Genomic DNA, 22,887 nt, shown 5'->3' with positions numbered 1-22,887 from the left:
GATGGGATGTTGCCTCCAGTGCATGGTTCAATTTTAAATTTGTTTCTCCATCAAGGTTCATAGTTTCCACATAGCAAATGCCATCCTCATAGCTTGATGAAAGCAAAAGCAGATCAGCAAGAAAGTACTCATCCTTGTGCACCTTGACAAGATCACCAACTCTGAGCTTCTTCCATCTGGTCTCAATGAATGTATAATTCCTACCATACACTTTCACCTTTCGATAGTTTGCCTCCACATCCTGAAACCATTTCAAACCAACTCTTTCGCACAGAGCAAACAAATAAATGACATCGAAATATCAATTGGAAGGAATTTCCCAGTAATGTTGTTCTTTCCATTTGTACTGCATCCAGTGCAGATATAGAGGGCAAACACCAATCAGTATGAAATGTATAAAGAGACCTCTTTCTTTTTCAGCCTTTTAAGGGCCTCTTCTATAAAGCGTTCCATAAACAAGAGTACAAAGAGACCACAATCATACACAATAGACAATAGAGAGAGGGAGAGAGACTGACCTCAGATCAATGAAAATAGACAATATGAAACAGAATCTAGAATCATAAGCAGAGAGAAACACTATACACTAGCTGCAATTTTGTAATCATTGCCTCAAGACATGAAACTCTGAGATGCCTTTAGACCATCCAAAGTAAGCTACGCATGGATATGAGTGTATGCAATTATGCTGCTATGTATGCAATTATGCATGCACCATAGGCACTTGTAATTGCTAAGAAACCTAAACAACACAAAACGAAATGCACAGCTTAAATCATGGAAATGGATATATTACCATGCTTAAATCATGTTACCTCTCTCATCATCTTTAAGTTTTCAAAGGGCACAAATGTCTAATATGGACTTGGGAACAAGAATCTCCTAAAGATCCACACCATAACAGGACACCAAAGAGTTTACCAAGTTACGAACCAAAAACACAAAACACAAATCCTTAGTGTTAACCAATGACTGCATGGTGCAAGATGTGATAGCAAACAAACAATATCCTTAACATAAAAAAAATCATGACAGAATTGAAATTTGGGATTTTATACGAAATAGACTATTCATATGTGGGTTTTTATCATCTTGCACGATAAAAACCACCAATTTCATACTAAGGTAGACTATTATCTACTAACCAATCAAGAACATCTAGAATTTTCGGGTTTCCATCTGATGTAATCTGTAATCCAGCAGCAGCTGGTTCCAGTTCAGAATCTGATTCACAATTTTCAGTTCAACACCTTAAGTTTCTTGACCGAAAAACAAATCCAACAGTTCATCACAACAACTAATCAATTTCATCACAATACTGAGTCCATTTGCTAATCAATTTCTTGACCACTAATTTTCTTAATCAATTTCACAACTAACATGTTCAATTCTTATAACTTGGTTCATCGAATCAGCATCACAATCAAAAATACTAATTTCAGAAGCAGTGTCATCTCAACCATGCCTAATTGTAAGTACTAAACATCTAACACCATAAAGCCTACAATTCAATAACTCATCGAGTACAGTTCATTAGAAATTCACAATTGCCTATCTAAATTTCACCAAAAAACTCTTAACTTTAACAAAACTAAGCTCCACAGTTCCAATGCAATAAGCTTATTGTAGAAACTAAGCTAACAATTCTGAGAAACTAAGCAACACGAATCAAAACAACCGGGGAAGATAAACTCACCGAGCGGTACTCATCAAAGTCAGTGATGCAGCCAGCAGCGACGAGAAGCTCGCCGAGAGCGGAAAAGGTCGTGCAAGGACCGGTGCGAGATCCGACTAGAGGATCCAAATTCCAGCGACCTCCGTCAAGACCGTGCTCGAATCGTCGCGCTACTTCATCCTCAGGATCGAGGATGGCACTGGCAAGCACACCTTCATCGACCTCGGGTTCGTCGAGCGCAAAGCGGCGTTCGATTTCACCATCGCGCTCTCCAATCTCAAGTTCTCGACAAGTATGTCAAGAGACGAAGAGGCTTCGTACGACGCCCGATCGACCTGAATGATCTGGAGCGATTTGATTACCAGCGAGTCTCTTATCGCGATCCCAAAGACACGTCGTTCTTCGCCATTCGCACTCTCTCGAGGTCTGTGTCTCTTGTGGATGAGGAGAAGACGATAGAGAGAGAGTTGGCTTTAAGGGCAGAATGGGAATCAAAAAAATTAAAAACTGACTTTTTTTAACATTTACTTATTATTCATAAGGACTAAATTAATATTACTAATAATTCATTACGGACCTTTTTATCAAGTGGGAAACTAGGTGACCTTTTTATCATTTCATACTCTAATATGACATTTTCCATAATTTCCCTTATAATTAATCTAAGTATGAAAATTTTATTGTCAAAAAAAAAAAAAAAAACTGAAGGTGGTTGTTAAATTTCTCTAAGACCAATTTTTTTTCAGAATAAGAAATGCCTACACATTTTGTTGTTAGAGATCCATATAGGAAAAAAATTTAAAGGAATTGCTCGAGATTGATTTTTCTAAACATGCTCTCCAAGAAAAGAGCCACAATAACAATTGTAAATGTTGCTACTCATATTCGTAAATATTCAGTGGTACTCATTATTATAGCGTCTCTTTCTGATACTAGAACATGTCCGAAGAAACTGCTACGGACAGTGAGAAGTGGCAAAAAAACGGTGAGATACATAAATTTGAGTAAGATTAGACAACCAGAAATCAAACAATGCTTTCTCTCACAAAGTCGCAATATTAAATGCAAAATAGGGAGGGGATTGTCACAAAGAGAAGCTACCAAAATCCATACCACAATTTGAGCAGTTACACTAAAAGTACAACATAAGGTAAGTAGTAGATGTGTCCTATATCTTACACATATAGTGTACATAGAAACTACAAAAATTCTGAGCTTTGTTCATACTATTACAACCAAGGACTAAAAAATCGAAAGTTTTGGCGATATTTCGCAGAAATTTTCGTTTTTTTGAGGTGTTGATATTTCCGTGACCATCCAAGTATATTTCAACAGATATTTTGGAAATTTCCCGAAACTTCCGGAAATATTGAGAAATTGATGATATTTTGCGAAATTTTGGGTAATTTCCGTGACCATTCAAGTATATTTCAACAGATATTTTAGAAATTTCTCGAAATTTCCGAAAATATCGAGAAATTGGCGATATTTTTTGAAATTTTGGGTAATTTCTGGAACCTTCTGACTCTTCCCACCCTTTCTCACATCAGTCACACGCAAAGTCACCACCACTGTAATACCCCGAAAAATCCAAATTAAATTCCGTGGATTTTTAGAAATGATTTCACGATAATAGGAGCGAGTACGAAGCTTGGAAAAGTTGTGGAATTAGTTCGAACGATTTAATTTTCGAAAACGAACGTTTTTAGGGGGTCAACAAAGTTGACTTTTTATACGTTCAAAATTTGGGAAAACTTCCTTCATGAAAGTTGTAGAGCTCGTCGATACGAGTTCGTGGACATGTGGAACGCAATATTCGGAGTTCGTATGATTAAGTTATGAATATTTGAAAATTGGGAATTTTCTATAAATATCGAAAAAAAAATCAGAAATTTCATTTGAGGACGAAATTTTATTCTTTTTGCTGAACGGTCCCCGAAACCCTCCGTTCTCTCTCCTCAGAACCGTCGGGTACCAGCTGACCCGACCCGGCTTTTCTGCCGCCTCCGGCGTCCTCTGGCTCAGGACCCGGCGCCTCCCGAACTCGCCGCCGCACGCTCAGTCGCCTGGTGGTGTCATCTTGCTCCGCCGCTGCCCCCAGAAGTGGATCGAAGCCCCCCCGAAGCTAGAACCCGACCCGACCGGAAAACCACTTTTCCGGCGTTGCACGGGCCGATCCTCCCCATTTTTGTGATCTCCTCCTTCCCCTGATCATCCTCATATCCTCCTTGCTTGACGATTTGGAGTGTGGAGTGAAAGATCACGAGTTGAAAATTTCGACGTCCCTGATTCAATCTGGAATCTGATCAGACGCACGAGATTAATCCAACTTCAACGCTTGATCTAGGACGATCTAGGCCAAACCAGACTTAGCTCCAGGTATGGAAGTCGACCACCCTTTCATTTTGAACCAGTTTGTAGTTGGTCACTTTAGCATCTGAGGTGGTTGGCCGTCGTTGACCGCCGCGTTGACCGCCGTCTGACCTCCGCATGTGGCGGCGCGTCGGACCATATTTTGAGTTTATATTATCTGGACGGTGATCTATGCATCCATACGAGCGTTTTGATATATTACAAGGTTATGTTAGAAAAAGTTGGTAAATAGTGGATTTACGTTTTTACGTTACTATTTACGGTTTTTACGTTTTATCTTCGGTTTACGATCTGCGAAGATCAGACCATCGGTTTTACTTCAAATTTTAGTATGTTGATCGTATGACTGTCCCGGTGACTTTGTGAGGTCACGGGCGAAGATCCGACCGTTGGATCTTCGTATAATTGAGAAATAGTGATTCGGAAGGCGATTCGTGAGAATCCGACCGTCGGATTTTCATATAATTTTGTGGAGATGTTAGTAAGGGCGATTCAGGAAGATCTGACCGTTGGATCTTCGTGATAATTTTGGAGGATGATCCTAAGGGCGATCCGTGAGGATCCGACCGTTGGATCATCATATAAATTTGATCTGACCGTTGGATCATCATTAAATTAGAATCCGACCGTTGGATTTCTGTATATGTGTGGTCTATGAATGATTTCTAAGTTAAGATCGTGTTTGACTAGGTGGTTGATGGATTGATTGGTGAACGATTTCGGATCGTTGTTTTTGAGCTGTTAAGAAGACGCAGCGGGAATTTAGAGGTGAGTAAACCTCACGTGGTTCATATTACGAACCGAATAAATTTATTTACCTTATTTTGTCGTAATTGTGTGAAAATATTTATGGAATAAATATTTGTTTTAAAATCACATGGACTTGATCAATTACGGTCCATAGGTAAGTAAAATGGTTTTAATTATACAAAATGAATTTCACGATTTTCTTGTGTGAACTATAGTTGGTATTAGTGGTCATTCCTGAGTGGGTGATTACGTATATATATATTTACGTGATTATATGTGGAATGGTGTGACATTGAAGAGTGTGGAATTTGGGATGATTAAAATACTATGAATTGAAATTTGACTTATCATATTTATATGTGATGATCATGATTGATGAGTGCTTGTTAATATTCATGATTTACATTGGAGTATGTATAGAGTTGGAGAATGTAGGATTCTGAGGACGAGGTGTCCGAAGTTTGACGGTTATGGATAACCGGAGTGTTTGTGTACTGAGGACGGGGATGTCCAAAGTGCGACGGTTTATTATTAACCGAAGTTGTGTACCGAGGACGGGGATGTCCAAAGTGCGACGGTTTATTATTAACCGAAGTATATGGTGCTGAGGACGGGGATGTCCAAAGCGCGACGGTTATAGTGTTAACCGAAGTATTTTTGCCGTTGCTTGACCCTAGGCCAAGGTGTCAGAGGTAACGAGGCAGTTAGAGCTCTAACGTGTTATTGGGATGGACCAGAGTGGTGTTATGTGGGTTGGGTGTTTGCAGGACCAGTGTGGTGTATTGTGATTTGAGGATTGTGAAAATGTATTCCTTGTGGTTTTCCATGAGTGGTTTGATGTCTCTTTGCATACGTAATACTGTTGAATTTTACTTGAATTGTAATTTAAAATCAACAGTTCTTTCTTGTTTACTCATACTGGCTGTAAAAAGCTTACCGGGTTTTGTGTTGTTGCAACTCCCGGTATACTATTCAAATTGTGTAGCGGGTAATCCTACAGGTCAGGAGAACCAGGACGGTGATCGGGCTGCTTAGAGTAGTGTTATGTGAATTACAGCATTATATTGTGAGGTTTGTTATGCTCATTTAGAGCTTTACGATTTTACTTTGTAAGAGTGAATTGTAATAATTAACTCGAGGTTTTCGAGTTTTGTGTTGAGTGGCGAGTGGTGTGTTTGTTTCTGAAAAAAAAAAATTCAGAACGTTATTTGTATTAATTGTTTATTCATGTTTCGGATTTGAATTTATTATTCAAAATTCGGGGCGTGACAACCACTCTACCACCATTTCTCACATCAGTCACATGCAACATCAACATCATGTGACTGACATATAGTTGGCCAAAAATTCCAATAAAAAAAAATCAACAAAGTCACCAAGGCTCAAACCTTGGTCACTTCATTGCTCTTTGAGCAAGAGCCTTAGCCAACTCTGCTGCACCTACACTTGTGTTATCATTGCAACATTCTAATATATATTCATTTTGCCTACGAATCTGAAAACTTAGGTAAATGTTCAATCAATAACTAACATAGAACAATCAATTACATTTTGAATTTTGTACCTCAGAAGTCTTCTACGTGATTCTAAGTTACTCATGCAATTCAAGGTGTAATGTATGATATGTACAAAGAATGTATATAATATGTAATGGCCTAGCCTCCCATTGGGTTTCCGGCCATCAAAAAAAAAAAAGATGTTTATTTCTAAAATTTTCATAGTTGTAGGCGATCAAAGAATTACTTTTGATCGCCATCCCAAGTATTAGTCTGTTGAGTCACTCAATTCCGGCCATCAAAGAATTACTTTTGAAGATTTCAAATAAGCTCAGTGGTTGGAAAAAGGCCACCCTTTCTAGAGCAGGGAAACTTACTCTTATAAAGTCTAATATTGTTGGAATGCCAAACCATGTTATGTCTTGCTTCAAATGCCCTCCAAAAGTTACTAAAGCCATTGACAAAGAAACTAGATCTTTCTTCTGGGGTAAGGATTGTCATTCCCCCCCAGTTGCCTGGAACCAAATTTGCCTGCCTAAATCCTTAGGTGGTCTTGGAATTCGGCCGGCAGCTTCTTTCAACAAGGCTGCTTTGGCAAAACTAGGCTGGAAAGTTATCTCTGATCATGATAACAGGTGGGTTGATATTGTTCGTAGGAAGTACTTAAGAAAACATTCTTTTTTCATGCAAACTCAGCAGGCCAACCATTCTATAGCCTGGAAAGGTGTTCTTGAAAATAGAGATCTTATAATCCAGGGTATGAGCTGGATTGTTGGTAATGGTATTGAGATCAATTTCTGGACTTTCAACTGGGCCTTTTCTTTTCCTTTGATCAATCTTATTTCGACTACTAATAGAAATTCTATTAATATTGATGAGAATGTGAGTGATTATATTGATAATGGTTGTTGCTAATAAACTTTCTGTTTTTCTTGATCCTGATACTGTTAACTCTATTTTGAGTATTCCTCTTCCTGCTTTGAACTCTAAGGATGAATTTGTTTGGGGCCCAACCTCTAGTGGTGTTTTTTCTGTTAAATCTGCCACTTGGCTTCAATGTGACTCTGTTGCTCCTCATTCGAGGGTTAAAATTTTGAATGAAATCTGGAGACTTAACATTCCTCCGAAGGTCAAGATTTTCTCTTGGCTCTTAGCTAGGGGGAGATTGAAAACTAGGGCAAGGCTTGCTCGTTATTCTACTAATTATGACTCTTTGTGTGCCCTTTGCAGCTCAGGGGATGAGGACATAAACCACCTTTTCTTCTCCTGCCCCTTTGCTGCAAATGTTTGGCGCTCTGCTGGTATTATCAATTCAGATTTCCAAACCTTTGAAGATTGGTTTCTTTCCTGGTTCAGGAAGGATTACCAAAAGTCTATTACTGAAAATCTTCTCCTTCTTTGTTGGAACATTTGGGAGGCGAGGAATAATCTAATTTTCAGACATTCCTCCTCTCTTCCTAACATGGTGGTTCATGCTGCGGCCTCCATTGGTGAGAACTACAAAAGAAACAACCCTTGCCACTTCAAGGGTCCTGCTTCTATCCCTCAAGTTATCCACTGGTTACCTCCTCCTGCTGGCTTCGCCAAGCTCAATTTCGATGGTTCTGTTGTCAACAATAAGAAAGCTTCTTCTGGTTTTGTTATTAGGGATCATGATGGTTCCCCCCTCTTTGCTGGTGCGAGAGCCATTGGTCATGCTTATGTCCCTATTGCTGAAGGAAGTGCAGTCCGTGATGGTCTTTATCATGCGCTCCACCTTAACTGTCGAAAGCTTTATGTCGAAGGTGACTCCAAGTTAATTATAGACTCCATCAACAAGAAATGCGCTCCTCCTTGGCGTCTTCGTACTCTTGTGAAAGACATCCTGAGTCTGGCTAACAATTTCGAAGCTATTTCCTTCTCCTATGTTCCCAAGGAAGCCAACTTCGTTGCTGATCGATGCTGTTACAAATATGGGTCACAAGTCTTCTACGCCTATCACTTGGTCAAGAAAGCTGCCTTTCTCGGCTTTGTCCGCTTTTAATTTTGATCAGTTTAGTTCTGGTTGTAGTAGGGGTTTTTTGTTGTAATTTTCTTTTCCTCCTCAAAAAAATAGTTGTAGGCTATTCAGCATTTACCGTTTCATCTTAAATTATTACAAATTACTATATAACAATGTTTATTAAGGTTTTCTTTTCATATATAGTAGACAATTGATTAAATAAACATATCTAAAAGTTTTACACTTAAAATTTCCATGTTTTTCTTCAAAATTCCATAATTTTTATTGATTATTTACCGAAATTGATATCCTCGATATTTCCGTTTCCGGAACCATCGAAATTTCCTCGAAACTCGATATTTTGGTCCTTCATTACAACTCTACCTTGTCAGAAAACTTGTCCGAAAGGTTTGCCATGACAGGTCCAATGAAAGCTAGTTCTTGTAATCTGCATTATGGTGGCGATTTAATAGTCATAAGGTACACATACGTGAATGCAACCAAAGAGACCGTGAATCACCCTGTCAGCAACCATAGCAAGGGGAATTGTCAAGGACATGCCCAACGTTGCAACTAATGGAGTGGTCCAGACCACAGAAAGAGGCCTGTCCAAATTTGAGTCGGTGTTAGAAGGAATTTGGTAGATTTTATGTACCACAATGGATGTAAAGGCTTGCTTTATAATTCATACCAAAAATAATCTGAAAGAACACTCCCAGCAAAGCCATTTAACAGCACAGCTTCCCCAACAGATCCTGATGGTGGAAATTCAAAAGAGGGTTCGATCCCATAGCATTCAGCGGCCTATAATGTCCTGGAGTAGCCAATTATACAGCAGAGTGTTCCAAAGATTTGGTGATTTTCACCTTCGTGAAAATGGTACTTGAAGAACTCTTCTTTCGCATTATTCCTAATAAGGTGTCTAGGTATAGATAGGACTATGTATTTGGCAATTCCTAAAGAGACAATTTTGTCTAATATATATAGCTTTCATATTTCTCCTCAGTAATCTACCCATCTCGCGCCATCTCTACCTCCACCGTCGCCGTCAGTCCGTCACCCACTCCCGCCATCCTGACATGTAAAACGATGCGGAGAAGAATCATCCGCTTCTGCCACGTGTCACTCTGTACTCGCCAATACTCTAGCTCATCGGAAATCGCCGGACCGCCGCCGCCGCTCATCCGAGTATCGAACCACGTGGCCAAATTGGGCCCACCGAAAGAAGGCCCGAAGCCCAGGCAGCTACTCTCCTTGCCGCCTTTTCCCGGTCGACATTTGCCGGGGAAGAAGAAGTCATACCAAGACGGCGTCGTTTCACGACCCTCACACGTCACCGCTGTCAGTTGGCTCAAGTATTACTTCCATGAGATTGACGACACTGCCATTCGGTCCCATTTCAACAAAGGTCTTGTAAGTAAACCTCGATCAACTCTTCTCCCTAAAGTTTTGATTTTTATTTCTCAATAGTTTGTTCAATTTAATTATAGGTTCAGATGGAATGCCCAAGTTCAATTCGGAAGGAAGGGCAAGTGAAACATATGAGAAAGGTAATCATTTTTGCTCATGTAGTCAGGTTGATTGTGTAGCAAGAAAGCATTTCCATTTTTATGTGTTGTGATGACTATTTGAAATAGATTAGGCCTAGTGAGGTAATGGAGGAAGGTGCAAGAGTATATGTGCCCGTGTCGATTGCGGATAGTAAAGTTTCAAGGAGATTTGACTGCATACCGAGTGAGACATTGTACCCAAATGCGGATGAGATTGACTACTTGCAAAGGCTTGTCAAGTACAAGGTCCAACTCCTGCACTCTTTACATGGTCTGCACTCTTGTCAAGTTTCATCAGTGTGTTTACGTTTCTGATTGTTGTATTTTGGGTATATGTCAGGACTCTGCTATAATAGTGCTGAACAAGCCCCCAAAATTGCCGGTTCAGGTTAGAATCTAGACTGTGCCGGTCTTTGTAGTGTCTCCTACTGTTTCATTATACAGCATGTTGCCTTACCCTTTGATTTAATGTACATGTAAATGATTTGGTTAGGGTAATGTGCCAGTCCATAACAGCATGGATGCATTGGCAGCAGCAGCGTTATCTTATGATTATGATGAAGGTCCTAAATTGGTAAGATTTCAGTTCTATATGACTCCCATCAAATAAAATTCTTGGGGATATTAAAAACATGTGGCTTTGTATCCTAGTTACTAGCTTTTCTGTAGTATAATAGACTGTTCATATCAGCAGTCTTCGACTCTTTGGTTTTCTTTTGAACTAAGTTCATTCTTCAATACACTTAGTTTCTAATTGCATAATTTAAGTTTATTATCAGGTTCATCGGCTTGATAGAGAGAGCAGTGGCCTCCTTTTAATGGGAAGAACAAAAGAAAGTGTATCTGTTCTGCAGTCGTTATACACTGACATCAACATTGGGAAATCATCATGCAGGGTATCGTACCTCATGTTTCTAATCACTCTTCTAGCGCGAGGCACTAACTTGTAATATGAAATATGTAAAACTGTTAACATTTAATTCTCAAAACTGACATGATTTGGATAATTCTAGGCTTGGAATGATGCATGTAGAGCAAAATGTCAGAGGTACTGGGCATTGGTTATAGGGTCACCCAAGGAAAAGGAAGGCTTAATTTGTGCTCCTCTTACAAAGGTTCTCTATCTCTAAAGTCAAGTTTCAGATTTCTGTTGTGAAGAAATAGTGAGATTGTATTTATTTCATCATTGATTGCAGCTGCATCTTGACGATGGGAAGACGGAGAGGGTCATCTTGGCTCATCAATCAGGATTAGAAGCTTCCCAACCGACTCTAACTCAATATCGGGTGCTTGGTCCTACGATAAATGGATGCTCATGGATTGAATTACAACCACTCACTAGCCGAAAGCATCAGGTACAAATTCCTTCATACTTCCAAAAATTGAGAATTGGTGGATACTGAATTTTAAGGCCGTCTATGATTTTTATTTCTTTTGTATTTGTACAGCTCCGTGTTCATTGTGCTGAAGCTCTAGGCACACCAATTGTGGGTGACTATAAGTATGGGTGGTATGTTCACCGGAGATGGAAACAAATGCCTCAAGTCGATATCGAGCCAGCAACTGGGCTACAGTACAAGTTGCGGAGGCCAGCGGGTATGGATGTACAGAAGGGAAGTGTTCTATCAAAAGTCCCTCTTTTACATCTACATTGTAGAGAGCTCGTACTCCCCAATATTGCTAAGTTCCTTGTCTTATTGGATCAGAAGTTAGACAACCGGCACCCTGTAGATCGTTCGAAGCCAGATGTCCTTCGGTTTGTGGCATCAATGCCAACGCACATGAAACTTAGTTGGAATCTCATGTCATCTTTTTTGGTGTAGAGGATAGGTTAATAAGCTGTCAATCAGCTCAGTTCTTCCCCTGATAGAATTTTCCAAAGCCTTCTTTTGACTCTACTTCTTTGAGCACTGTATATAACCGGAATATAGTTTCAGAGTATATGAGAAAGTCAAAACACAGAGACGTTCAATGCTCGTTTTGCTAGTTGCTAGTTGCTAGTTGTATCACTATAGTCATTTTAGCTAAATTGATGTCGAGTAACAGTGAAAATTTCTGTTACATACTTTTGAATGTTTTCTGCGCTGAGGGCAACAGCTTGTTTCTTTTTCTTTGTTCATCCATTTTCTTGCTAGTTTCTCTTAGAGGTTCTTTATCTTATCTTTTTATGTAGTATCAGGTTTTAGTTTTATGCTGAGAGCCCTAAACTTTGAGCCCTCAACTAGACTATTGACAAGGCAGGAGTTGGAAGAAGTAGCCTCTCAACCTGAGAGCCCTCTTTCTCAGTCCTTTGTCCTCGTAATGAAATATGAAGTTCTTTAGTCATAAGCTCATAACCATTAGGGAGGTATCCAAGTGATGCCAGCCTTCAATTTGTCAGCAAGTGTAATCCTATTCTTCCATTAGGGAGGCATCCAAGTGATGCCACCCTTCAATTTGTCAGAAATCAAACAATGACACAGTCCTTGTTGTTTCTCTCACAGAGTCACAGTATTGATAATAGAATGCAAAAGGGGGAGGGGAAGAGAAGCTACCAAAATCCACACCACAATTTGAACACTACACTACAACCGTACAAGCAGTCAAGTACAATAGAAGGTAAGTGGCAGACGTACATGTCCTATATCTTACATTCTTACACATGTAGGCCCAATTTTGGATAGCTTAGCTTAAATCATATGCTGCTGTAGCTTTTAGCTTATTAAAGCTGTTTTTTACAAACTTCAACTTAATAGTGTAACTTTTGAAATAAATTATTTTACAAAATTTCACCAAACATCTTTTGCTTAAAATGCTTTTTACACTTAAAAACTATGTCAAACCGGGCCATAGTGCATATACAAACTACAATAATTTTGAGCTTTGTTCATACTATTACAACTCTTCCTTGCTAGAAAACTTGTCTGAAAGGTTTGCCATGACAAATCCTGCAAAAACCTGGGTCCAATAAAAGCTAGTTATTGTAATCTGCATTACACTGGCAATTTAATAGTCATAAGTTATAAGATACATACCTGAATGCAACCAAAGATGTAGATTGCAGAGTAACGACGGCCATGAATCACCATGTCAGCAACCATAGCAAGGGGAATTGTCAAGGACATGCCCAGAGTTGCAACTAATGGAGATGTCCAAACTACAGAAAGAGCCCTGTCCAAATTTGAGTCGGTGTTAAAAAGAATTTGGTAAATTTAATGTACCACAATGTATGTGAAGGATGGTTTACAATTCATACCAAAAATAATCTGAAAGAACACTCCCCACAAAGCCATTTAACAGCACAGCTTCCCCAACAGATCCTGATGGTGGAAATTCAAAAGACGGTTCAATCCCCATAGCATTCAGCGGCCACACTGCATGCAAAAACATTGCTATGAGAGGTGCACTCCAGGAAATAAAACGCTACTAATGAGCCCGTGGTATATCTTCATTATAAGCCCTCTCCGCTTGTAAACCCATAAAAGGAGAGAAACCAAAGTTCAACCATCTTTTAATTTCTGCTCTATTCTCTTTTCTTCTCCCAACCTTCCTAGTAAGATGATTTTGTGCTAAAAAGCTCTAGAAGTCATCATAGCAATATAACCAAACCCTAAACCCAAAAATGAAAAGTGATGGCCCAAGGTATAGTCCAATGGCTCTAGTTAACAGAAGTTTCACTTAAAAATTAGGCTAATGTAATCTAATTTGGCCAAAATATTTGGAATGATGAAGACAATAAATAGATCATGGAAGTACTATTCCACTCACCAAGCCACCACAGACCAAGAAGAGTGAAGAGACCAATGTATCCGAATAGCTTTTGCACATCAGCCTTATCCCCTTCCTCTTCTGATCCAGCAAATTTCTTGAGTAACACTAGGTATAAGACAAGTAACTCAATAGTCACAGAAGAATCTATATAATTTGATTGCATATCAGTTATAGATCTCAGTTTATGACTTATGTTGTAAACTTCCAGTAAAACTGGATTTCTGGATGGAATAGTCATACCTGTGAATAATCCATATGATGCTGCTGACACAAGACCGAAAATGTCTCCTGTTATTGAGTGCTTTCTAGTCCTTGGCAAGAGGAACAAAACAGAATATTAGAAAATTAAAGTAAACAATATGTGAGTAAAAAACAAACATAACATTTAAGGAACTCAATTGACCTAGCTACAGAAGAATCTATTTCTATAGCTATTACATAAAAGTCCAACTAAAAATGGTTAGCAATTTATATTGAAACTTTCAAGATGTGGTTCTTAAGAAAGAAGACTGTCACCTGTCTTGCTGTCTTGCTGTAAACCAATGATTGTCCCCCCACCCCGGGTGGTAAAAAAACAAACAAATTCTACCCTTGAAAGGCAACTTCATGATAATACGATCTTCCTATATAAGCTACAACTTTCGCAAAAGCTAGGGAAGCCAAGGTGGAAATAGAATACAAATTGGTACTTGAAACCCATGGGATGGGCAAATAAGACAAAGGAAGAAGACCCTTATAGAACAAAATACAACTGCTGGTTTAAGCAACAATAAGACTTACTCAGAGACGCTCGGCAGTTCATCAGGTGCCCAAGTTTTTCCAGCTGTGGTCATGGCAACACCAGCCATGCTGATAAAAACAGCAACCATCTTTGGAATGTTTATGGAGTCCTGACGAAGAAGTGCTCCAAACAAAAGTGTAAAGAGCCCCGACGTAGAAGTTAGGACAGTTGTACTTGCAACACTAGTATTTGCCAGTGCAGAATTTGACATATACTGCACGAGATCAAAGAGATTTCACTAAGTCACTCATTGTTCTGTCAAGGGACATTGATGACATTGGCCAAAATCATACAACTATATCTACAATACTGCAATAGATTTCTAGATCCGTTAATGCAATATAATCATTGCTTGAGCAATTTTAACCGTCGAGGAGAAGTGACAAGTAAAGTCTCACTCAAATAAGTCATATGTTACCTCTGTGATAAACCATGCTGGAGTAAGTATTAAGCCAAATTTTGCAATTTCCCATGGACCAAGTTGATTACTTTTTGCAAGAAAGTAAGGCTCATCTACTTCATTCTTATCCATTACAGGGCGCCCTTCTTCTCGATCACTGAGGTCTTTATCAGTAATTAAGGAAGTTGTGACATCTGTTTCTGCACTGTCATGAAATTCATTTGTTCTCAGTAAGCTGCAGATCCAGTCCTTGAGGGCTGCTATAGGTAGATAGACGACCATGAGGGACACACCGAGATAGGTGAGTGAAAAAGGCTGTTTGTACTCTGTGAAAATTCTCTGCGGTGAGAACAACTTGTGAAAATCATAGCAATATAAGCAAACATCCTAGCCTGTTTTAATCAGACAGTAACAAATTAATGCAACTCAGGCTCCATTTAGTTTGAAGCATATGATGGAAGAAAGAATATTTCAGCAGAGAAATGCTTTTCCCAAATAACTAAAAACGAATCTGCTCAAACAAAATTTAATCCGCAAAGAATGATCATCCCGTAAAAGACGAATAATTATAGAAATGGGACGGTAAGAAAATATGATCACTAAAACTGAAAGAGACAGAGAAAAGGGGAGGTTGAAAAGAAGCATGTAACCTGAGTAACCTCTGCAGAGGCGACCCATATGAAGACGACGGCACCAATCAACCCCAATCCTGCGTTGTATTTCCAACCCATCACCAAAATCAACAGAAAGGTAAAACTTTAAGCTCCACAGTAATTTTGTTCAAGCCCAGAGTTACTTGTATGTGAAGGTGAGAGAATTAATGACGAGAAAGCTTATCAAAATGGGAAGAGTAGAGTAGGACTTGCTTCCTTGTAGGACGTCAGTGTGAGCGATATGTCTATGATAGTGACACCTGGTTTATGTTTGACGGTAAAGGGGACACGGTGGTACATATATATTTCGTACCTTTTTTTCGTTTTCTTGTTTTCCCAATGGCATTACGTGAGGGAAAAATACTTAGGTGGGGGCTTCCCCACCACGTGGCCTTACGGCCACCCAATCAGAGGAAAGAAATTTTTTCATCTTTTCCGAAAATGCCCCTGCTCCCTAATGTGCAATACCCAAAACACCCCCCTTGCTGGGCGGTGATTGGCCCTCCCCACCACGTGTCCCGTGCGGGTGCCCTACGCAAGAATCTCTCTACGTGAGGTCATCTCCGGGTTCACCCCAAACTGAACCAGAGAATAAATCTTCACCTACTGTACTTGTCTGAGGTGAAATCTTCAGCCAGCCACGGACATAGCTCTGATCATCTAGCAGCGTTCAAGCCATGTCCCAAGTGTGAGACGGGTCTTTTACCCTAGTTTACACATGCAAGAGCGCCCAGTCTAAACAAAGCAATTGCAAATTGACCATCTTCACACATGGGAAGCAATTAAAGTGGCCATGAAGAGCTAAACGGATAGTCGCAATATTTATTTATTTATTTATATATATATATATTAGAGAAAAGGGCATGGAAATGAAATGACAAAGAGGGAAGAATTAGCGTATATCATTATTTTGCACAATTACAAGGCTAGTAACAAAATTGGTCGGGAGGGGGAGGGGGAAAACATGGTTTAGGTTGTACATGAGTACTGGGGTACAAAGCTTCGTTGTCGAACAAGCTCGTGCATATCATGAACAATCTTGAACACAGAATCAGGCCTTGCCAGCTTCAATGCGTTTTGCGACATCGCCTGCAGCTCATCAGCTTTTGGACCAAACCACTCTGAAACAATCCTTGCTATCTCTTTTGGAGATTTAGAATATTTCCCACACCCGTTTTCGACAACATATGGGACATTTCCGACTTCCTATAACCAAAAGAAATCTATCATTTACTACATTTTCCAGTAAGAAGGTTCTCAAATTATATAGTAACACTGTACTACGAAAAGAGATGAAATTTAAAAGAAATAATAATATTGTATATCACTGTAATAAAATTGCAGTGAAAATTAAGACCGTCATTACCTGCCCGGCAATGTAATCATTCAGAATAATTGGGAGGCCTCTTATCATTGCTTCTGCAATAGTCCCTGGGCCCGCCTATTAAGAAGATAGTTGTAACTAAATTAGTTGATAATACAACAGCAGAGATTGCCAGGATATTCATGATGGTAAGAACTGAGGAACTTACCTTTGTAATTATGCAATCACAAGCTCCCATGCCTTCCTCCATTTTAGTGACAAATCCCTTCACCTAAATACCAAGTAACTTCAGATATCAACTTCTGTTCCCATGCATTCCTCCATTTCATTGAAAAACTATTAATCTCTAATATTAATAAGTTTCGGCTATTGACTTCTATACATACAGGTATACACATGCATCTGTACGAATGTTGCATAGGCGAAAAGCTCTAATGATTAGGTAGGTGATGTGTTCCTAGAGGGATTTCATGCTAGAATTGAATTACAGATGAAATTGCAGATGAGTCTTTCCAAGGCATTCAAAAGCCTAGGCCACAAATCATTGGTAGAAAAAGAAAAGCATATGATACACATGCTGAGCTTGGAACTTCACTTCAGATGGTATAAAAATACCTGGACAGGAACCTTCCAATTGATTGCGCGCAACTTTTCTGCAAGCTTTTTGTTGCGACCACATACCACAAGGACCTGACCCATAGGCTCCCCAAGATTTTCATCATATAATGCATCCCCAAGTGCTCGGGCTGTAGCCTCAATAGGACCCATCCCTTCTCCTCCTCCCATCAGCAACACAGAAGGAAGATGCTCTTCCATTCCTAATTCTCTCCGAAGCTCAGCCTACAGTAGCACACAGGTAAAGCATGCCAAAGGTAAGCATTTATCTCAACTCTTTCGAATTCCACACTAGATTTCCAGACCTACTATATCATCTTTACTAGTATTATTTTTTCCATGACAAATGTTTTTGTTTTAACCTAACAAAAGAAAGGTAATAATTTGATGGTTTCAAGCTTAAACTTCAAATTTATAATCCCATGTATCAGCCTCCTATTTATATAATGTCATCCATAACCGTAACATAAGACAGGCAGTAAAGATTTCAACTCCCACGAAAAGTTGAAACCATTTTCTTTCAGTTATACAAACCTTATTGTGGAAGTCCAAAGAGTTAAACAACAACAAAGAAACTAACCTTTGGTCGCACAGGCTTGACAAAAGAAGGCCGCACAGGGAGGCCATAAACCTTGATTTGCGAAGGCTTGAGTCCGGCTTTCGATGCCCTTTTCGCAACCTCAGATGTCGGACAATAACATCTTGTTACAAGCTTATGAAACCTGAGAATGAATACATATAAATAAATATCAAAACTATAATTATGAAAGGACAACATTAGGAAAGGCTTTGTGCATAACCAACCATGTAGGATGACAAGTGCTTAAATCTGTGATGACTGTAGTAAAAACTATCTTCTCCAACAGACCCTTTTGCCTCAGTACACGAAGTGGTACGTGTTGCATCAGCGGATGCACACTGATAATAATATCTGGCTGGTATTTCATCAGTCCTTTGGCAACCTCCCTGCAAACAAAACAAAACAGAATCAGAGAAAATAAAAGAAGTACTACTTGCCAACGCCTGTCTTTAAATCATAACTTGACAAAATTAACTTGGATTTTTTCCTCTAACATTATTATATTTGCTACGTCAGTGTATCAGGTTCTGTAAGAGCATAAAATGACACCAAGTCCTCAAGGTCAGCGTTTTCCTATTAGATTATCTAGCACTACAGCGCATCAGATACATTTGCAAAATTTTGTAAAAGTTACAGTCAGTCACTGCTGCAAATACAAAGCTCCAACCGAGTGTAATTAGCCTATACAATAATCTAAAAAATTTGTTTAAGTTATGAGCATGATACTATATGGATGTCAACTTTCTGAGAAGAAAAGCATGGACCATAGTCACCATACTTGACAGAAAACAGACTAGATGGACTAGAAGCATTAACCTTGGGCAATGACCAAGTCTTACCGAGCTATAAATGTTGAAGTCGCAGCAAAATTAGATTGATGCACCAGGCGTGGAGCAGTTCCATAATATGTCATTTTCCATAATGGTCCATGTTTCACCAAGAAATTATAGCTCCTGGGAAGTTGATTAAATGGCCAAGGCGTATGATCCGACCATAAGTCTGTAACAAACACCTGAGACATGCACTCTTGACACAAAACATGATCAACAAATTTATACTTCCACATCCATTTAGTTTTTTCCCCCAAGTGTTATGTTTCATTGCTGAACAAGAAAGATACGGAACTGCATTTTTTAAGTCTTGTGAAAGTTGTGTTATATGCTACGGTGTTACTTTATTGTATTACAGTGGTGTATAACTCCTTTGACAAACAATATTGCTAGTTCATCTTCTTCATCATGGTCCATGACATTAGCCAAGGAATCAGATAATAAGAGTAGACAATGACTAATAACTGACCTGATATTCATCTCCAAATTCTTCATTAAAGGCTGCCTTAATAGCTTCTGCTGAAGCTCTATGACCGCCCCCGGTGTCACTCATCAAAATCAGCACTTTTTTGGCGCTGCCTGCCACCGCACCATTCAAGGCTACTCCATTGTCGTTAAGAGCGCAGCCATTGTCTCTCAATCCATTATTGTCGTCCGCGGCACCGGCACCATTATCTGATCCATTGCTATCCCCACCACCAACGCCAAGAGAAGCGAAGCCAATAGGGAATTTGTCACAATGGAACCTAATAGCTCTATTGAACTCGGTGACAATTCTCCGAATGCTGGAGCCGCTGCCTCTAGTGTTCAAACTGAGAGAAGCACTGACCTTGGGGTTTCTGGGCCCATCAAAGTAGAGGAAATTAGACAAAAGGGCGGAGTGGCCCTCAGAGCGCAGGTTTCGAAACCTTGTGCTCAAGGCAAACCGACCCAATTGGGACACAAGGTCATAGACAGGACTGGGTTCCTGGGTGGTGGTTATCGAAGGATTATGCATCGCTGGACTATGGGTTTGACAAGTGTGTTGTAACAGCAGAACAGGGAGAGATTAAACCATGGTGATCTTATAGGAAGGTCAAATGCGTTTTGAGTAACACGCATGGAAAACAAAATGAAAGTAGACAAGAGAGAACAAGTTACATACAGAGGGACTCTGGGTTTTAGGGGATTAGGCTTCAGAGAGAGTCGGAAATCTTCGAGGGGGTTTGTGGCCACAGAGCAGGGATTTTGGTGTGTGCGCAGTGCGCGCGTGAGGAAGAAACCGAGAAAGAGAAGAATGGCTGGGATGGGCTGGGCTGGGCTGGCTAAGGTTTTAATGGAAATAATAACAATGATCATGTGTAGTGCATGTGTCAACCATCTTGCTGCTGATGGGGTTGGACCAACACTAGTGCTCCGCTAAAGGGAAACCATGTGATTTTCATGCAATTTTTAGTTTTCGAATCAACCACGGTCTTCAGTGCGTGCAGCCCATGTGGTTTATATGCCCCATTATTATAAAACGACCCTGGAAAGTGGAAACCATCCAGGAGCCAACAGAGTCAACAGCACCGTCCATTTTTTTCATATATCTTTTTATAACCGCACCCATTTTTTTATGAAACCACACCTCGTTTAGAGACCTTTAAAGAGTAATTTTCCGAAAATTCTTCTACCCACCCAAGTGGGGGGTCACCTGATTGACGTGACGTGTCAGACATCCAGCCACTCTCACGCGACTAACTCATGTGAGCCGTCGATCAAGTCGTTAGTCTAATATGGCCGTCACCGTCAGAAATCAAAGTCACAGTTGGGATGGTAGAGGTTAAGTCATGGTAGTAACGGAGGGGAATTAAACACCACTGAAAACCCAGATCCATGTTGGTTACTTGGTACCAATACCAGCTTATGGAGTTGTTTTAGAGGAGGTCGAAGAATGTCAATCTGGGTATCCTAGCTCAGGGGAAACTAGTTTTCCAAACAGTTCTATTTAAATATGAAGGAAATATTTGCGTATGTTTCTGGGTTGTATATGTTTCTGGGGATGATTGGAATTAAAGTAGTTGTAATACCCACTTGTCAGTGACTCAGTATGGATTGAATTTGAAATAATGCTCTCATCTATAATGCCATGTTTGGTTGGTGGAAAGGAAAGGAATCATTTTCCTTTCCTTTGGGAAAGTGAATCCGGAGGGGGGGGGGGGGGGGGGAAGGGAACCAATTTCCTCCACTTTTTCTCTTTCTTTGGGAAAGTGTTTCCCTTCCTTGGCTGTCCCAAACGCAGGAAATGAAAGTATTTCCTTTCCCAATGCCCACTTTCCGGGAAACAAACATGGCCTAAAAGCAATAATGGTTCTGTTGCAACTTTGATAAATGAGACTGATTATTGGTTTGTGTTGGTATGGTGGAAATTAATCTTGTACACTTTGAATTCATTGATGACATTGGTAATGTTGTGACTTGAGGGTTCTTACATCTCAAAGTTAGCAGTACGCAGGTATCAAATCAAGTTTGCAGTGTGAAATTCTTGTATTGAAGACCATCAAAAACCCAAATTTGGGAGAACGATCGACGGAGGTGGAAGGGCGACGATCTCAAGACTCATAAACAGATTTGGAGGATTCTCCATATCCGATGTGGGCTCGAATTACTTGCCGATCTTGATTACTGCATCGTGCTGCTGGCAAAAATGAGTTGCTGCATTTACACAGTTTTTGGTCTTCGTTCAAAGACTAACAGCGCGTGTATTCACGTGCTGTTAAAAGACTAAGGTGAGTGCCCACCTGGGTGGGCAGAAGAAGCTCCGGTAATTTTCCAATGAATTTGTGCATGTTAAGGAGTGGCTTGTAAAGAAAAGGGTGTCAATTTCAGCTCATTTTATCTATCCTAATGTACACTGTAGATGAAGCATAGTGTTCCATAAACTAATCTTACAAATAAGACCCAAATATGTCACATCTCGTAAATAGGACCCGAACCTGCCCCATGTGCATAAGAGGAAGAAGATCGTGCCTAAATGGTTCAGTCTAAGACCGTGCTCAATTACATATATATTGTGATTGCCAGCGTCACCTCAAGGCCAGCCTTAGAGAACGGCATGACCAACTCGAACATCTCTCTCTATAAGGTTCAATCGAGTATGAAGAGATAGAATATAATGACAAAAGTTAATCTTTGGAAGTACAATTGATCCCTAAATGATTCGCTATAGTAAAGTGTCGGGCTACCGGCATAAAGATGTAGATCTTGTTCATCAATTAGAAATTAGGAAAAATCCCAAACAATATGATGAGACGTGAAAATACTCGATCTAATTATGACCTCAATACGTAAAAGCATCTCCATTTGCTATTATATAACAGTAATATAGGTTGAGAGCATTGGCGTACCCACGGTAGACCCAAAAGGGGCTGGTGCGCCATTGCAATTCTTGCTTGATGCATTCATTCCTTCATTACATATAGGGAAAAACTCACAAACAGTACCTGAACTTCAAGCCACTAATAACTTTCGTACCTCAAGTTCAAAAAATATCAGATTGGTACCTGAACTTCTGACCCCGACCCAATATCAGTATCTGGGAACAGTAAAATCGTTAACGGAGTTAATTTTTGAAGAGTAAATTTGTCATTTCACTGTTCATCATCTCCAATACTCTCCCCTCTCTCTCTGCAAACCCAGATTTTTCATTATCTTCTTCATACCTCACACACACAAACCCAAATCGACCAAAGGAGAGGTGAGAGGTGAGAGGTGAGAGGAGTTGGTGGTGGATGGGACGGTGGCTATTGAAGAAGTGAAATGTTGGTTGATAGTGGTGATGAGGTATGAAGAAGAAGAAGAAGAAATCTGGTATTGCAGAGAGAGGGGAGAGTTTTGGAGATGATGAACAGTGAAATGACAGATTTACCTTCAAAAATTAACCCCGTTAACGATTTTACTGTTCCCAGGTACTGATATTGGGTCGGGGCCAGAAGTTCAGGTACCAATCTGATATTTTTTGAACTTGAGGTACGAAAGTTATTAGTGGCCGATAGGTCAGGTACTGTTTGTGAGATTTTCCCTTACATATAAGAATATAAGATTATGCTATTAGTTAAGGTATTTCCACTAACAAACATAAACAAAGCTCCCATCAGAGACATATAGA

The 22,887-nt window shown here is 39.8% G+C and overlaps 3 protein-coding genes across 6 annotated transcripts; 1 reads left to right on the top strand and 2 right to left on the bottom strand.

Moving 5' to 3' along the window:
* Positions 1 to 8,911: 8,911 nt before the first annotated feature.
* LOC133741076 (RNA pseudouridine synthase 3, mitochondrial-like) lies at positions 8,912 to 11,944 on the top strand. 3 transcript variants are annotated; one of them, XM_062169014.1, is made up of 10 exons: positions 8,912 to 9,154; positions 9,282 to 9,688; positions 9,766 to 9,825; positions 9,913 to 10,071; positions 10,166 to 10,213; positions 10,319 to 10,399; positions 10,605 to 10,721; positions 10,839 to 10,940; positions 11,022 to 11,180; positions 11,274 to 11,944. In XM_062169014.1, exons 1-10 carry the CDS (start codon positions 8,935 to 8,937, stop codon positions 11,646 to 11,648), a joined length of 1,728 nt encoding a protein of 575 aa, XP_062024998.1. In that variant the 5' UTR covers positions 8,912 to 8,934; the 3' UTR covers positions 11,649 to 11,944. The 3 variants fall into 3 exon arrangements, with proteins under 3 accessions (XP_062024998.1, XP_062025000.1, XP_062024999.1); XM_062169016.1 differs by lacking the exon at positions 8,912 to 9,154 and having other exon boundaries at positions 9,507 to 9,683; positions 9,772 to 9,825; XM_062169015.1 differs by lacking the exon at positions 8,912 to 9,154 and having other exon boundaries at positions 9,507 to 9,683.
* A 420-nt stretch (positions 11,945 to 12,364) lies between these two features.
* LOC133741079 (uncharacterized vacuolar membrane protein YML018C-like) lies at positions 12,365 to 15,660 on the bottom strand. The gene is made up of 8 exons (XM_062169018.1): positions 15,407 to 15,660; positions 14,775 to 15,095; positions 14,356 to 14,570; positions 13,816 to 13,886; positions 13,573 to 13,680; positions 13,061 to 13,178; positions 12,840 to 12,975; positions 12,365 to 12,762 (listed from the first exon to the last, which is right to left on the bottom strand). The coding sequence occupies exons 1-8, from the start codon at positions 15,485 to 15,487 to the stop codon at positions 12,700 to 12,702; spliced, it is 1,113 nt and encodes a 370-aa protein (XP_062025002.1). The 5' UTR covers positions 15,488 to 15,660; the 3' UTR covers positions 12,365 to 12,699.
* A 624-nt stretch (positions 15,661 to 16,284) lies between these two features.
* LOC133738785 (probable monogalactosyldiacylglycerol synthase, chloroplastic) lies at positions 16,285 to 20,103 on the bottom strand. Of its 2 annotated transcripts, none has more exons than XM_062166402.1 (8): positions 19,228 to 20,103; positions 18,768 to 18,940; positions 18,153 to 18,314; positions 17,929 to 18,070; positions 17,349 to 17,573; positions 16,942 to 17,004; positions 16,776 to 16,850; positions 16,285 to 16,615 (listed from the first exon to the last, which is right to left on the bottom strand). In XM_062166402.1, exons 1-8 carry the CDS (start codon positions 19,753 to 19,755, stop codon positions 16,379 to 16,381), a joined length of 1,605 nt encoding a protein of 534 aa, XP_062022386.1. In that variant the 5' UTR covers positions 19,756 to 20,103; the 3' UTR covers positions 16,285 to 16,378. The 2 variants fall into 2 exon arrangements, with proteins under 2 accessions (XP_062022386.1, XP_062022387.1); XM_062166403.1 differs by having other exon boundaries at positions 18,768 to 18,954; positions 19,228 to 19,368.
* Positions 20,104 to 22,887: the final 2,784 nt, after the last annotated feature.

This window comes from Rosa rugosa, chromosome 3 (genome assembly GCF_958449725.1).
Source record: "Rosa rugosa chromosome 3, drRosRugo1.1, whole genome shotgun sequence".
Classification (NCBI taxonomy): domain Eukaryota; kingdom Viridiplantae; phylum Streptophyta; class Magnoliopsida; order Rosales; family Rosaceae; genus Rosa; species Rosa rugosa.
Note: the sequence above shows the minus strand (reverse complement) of the source record. Positions and strands in the feature narration are given on the sequence as shown.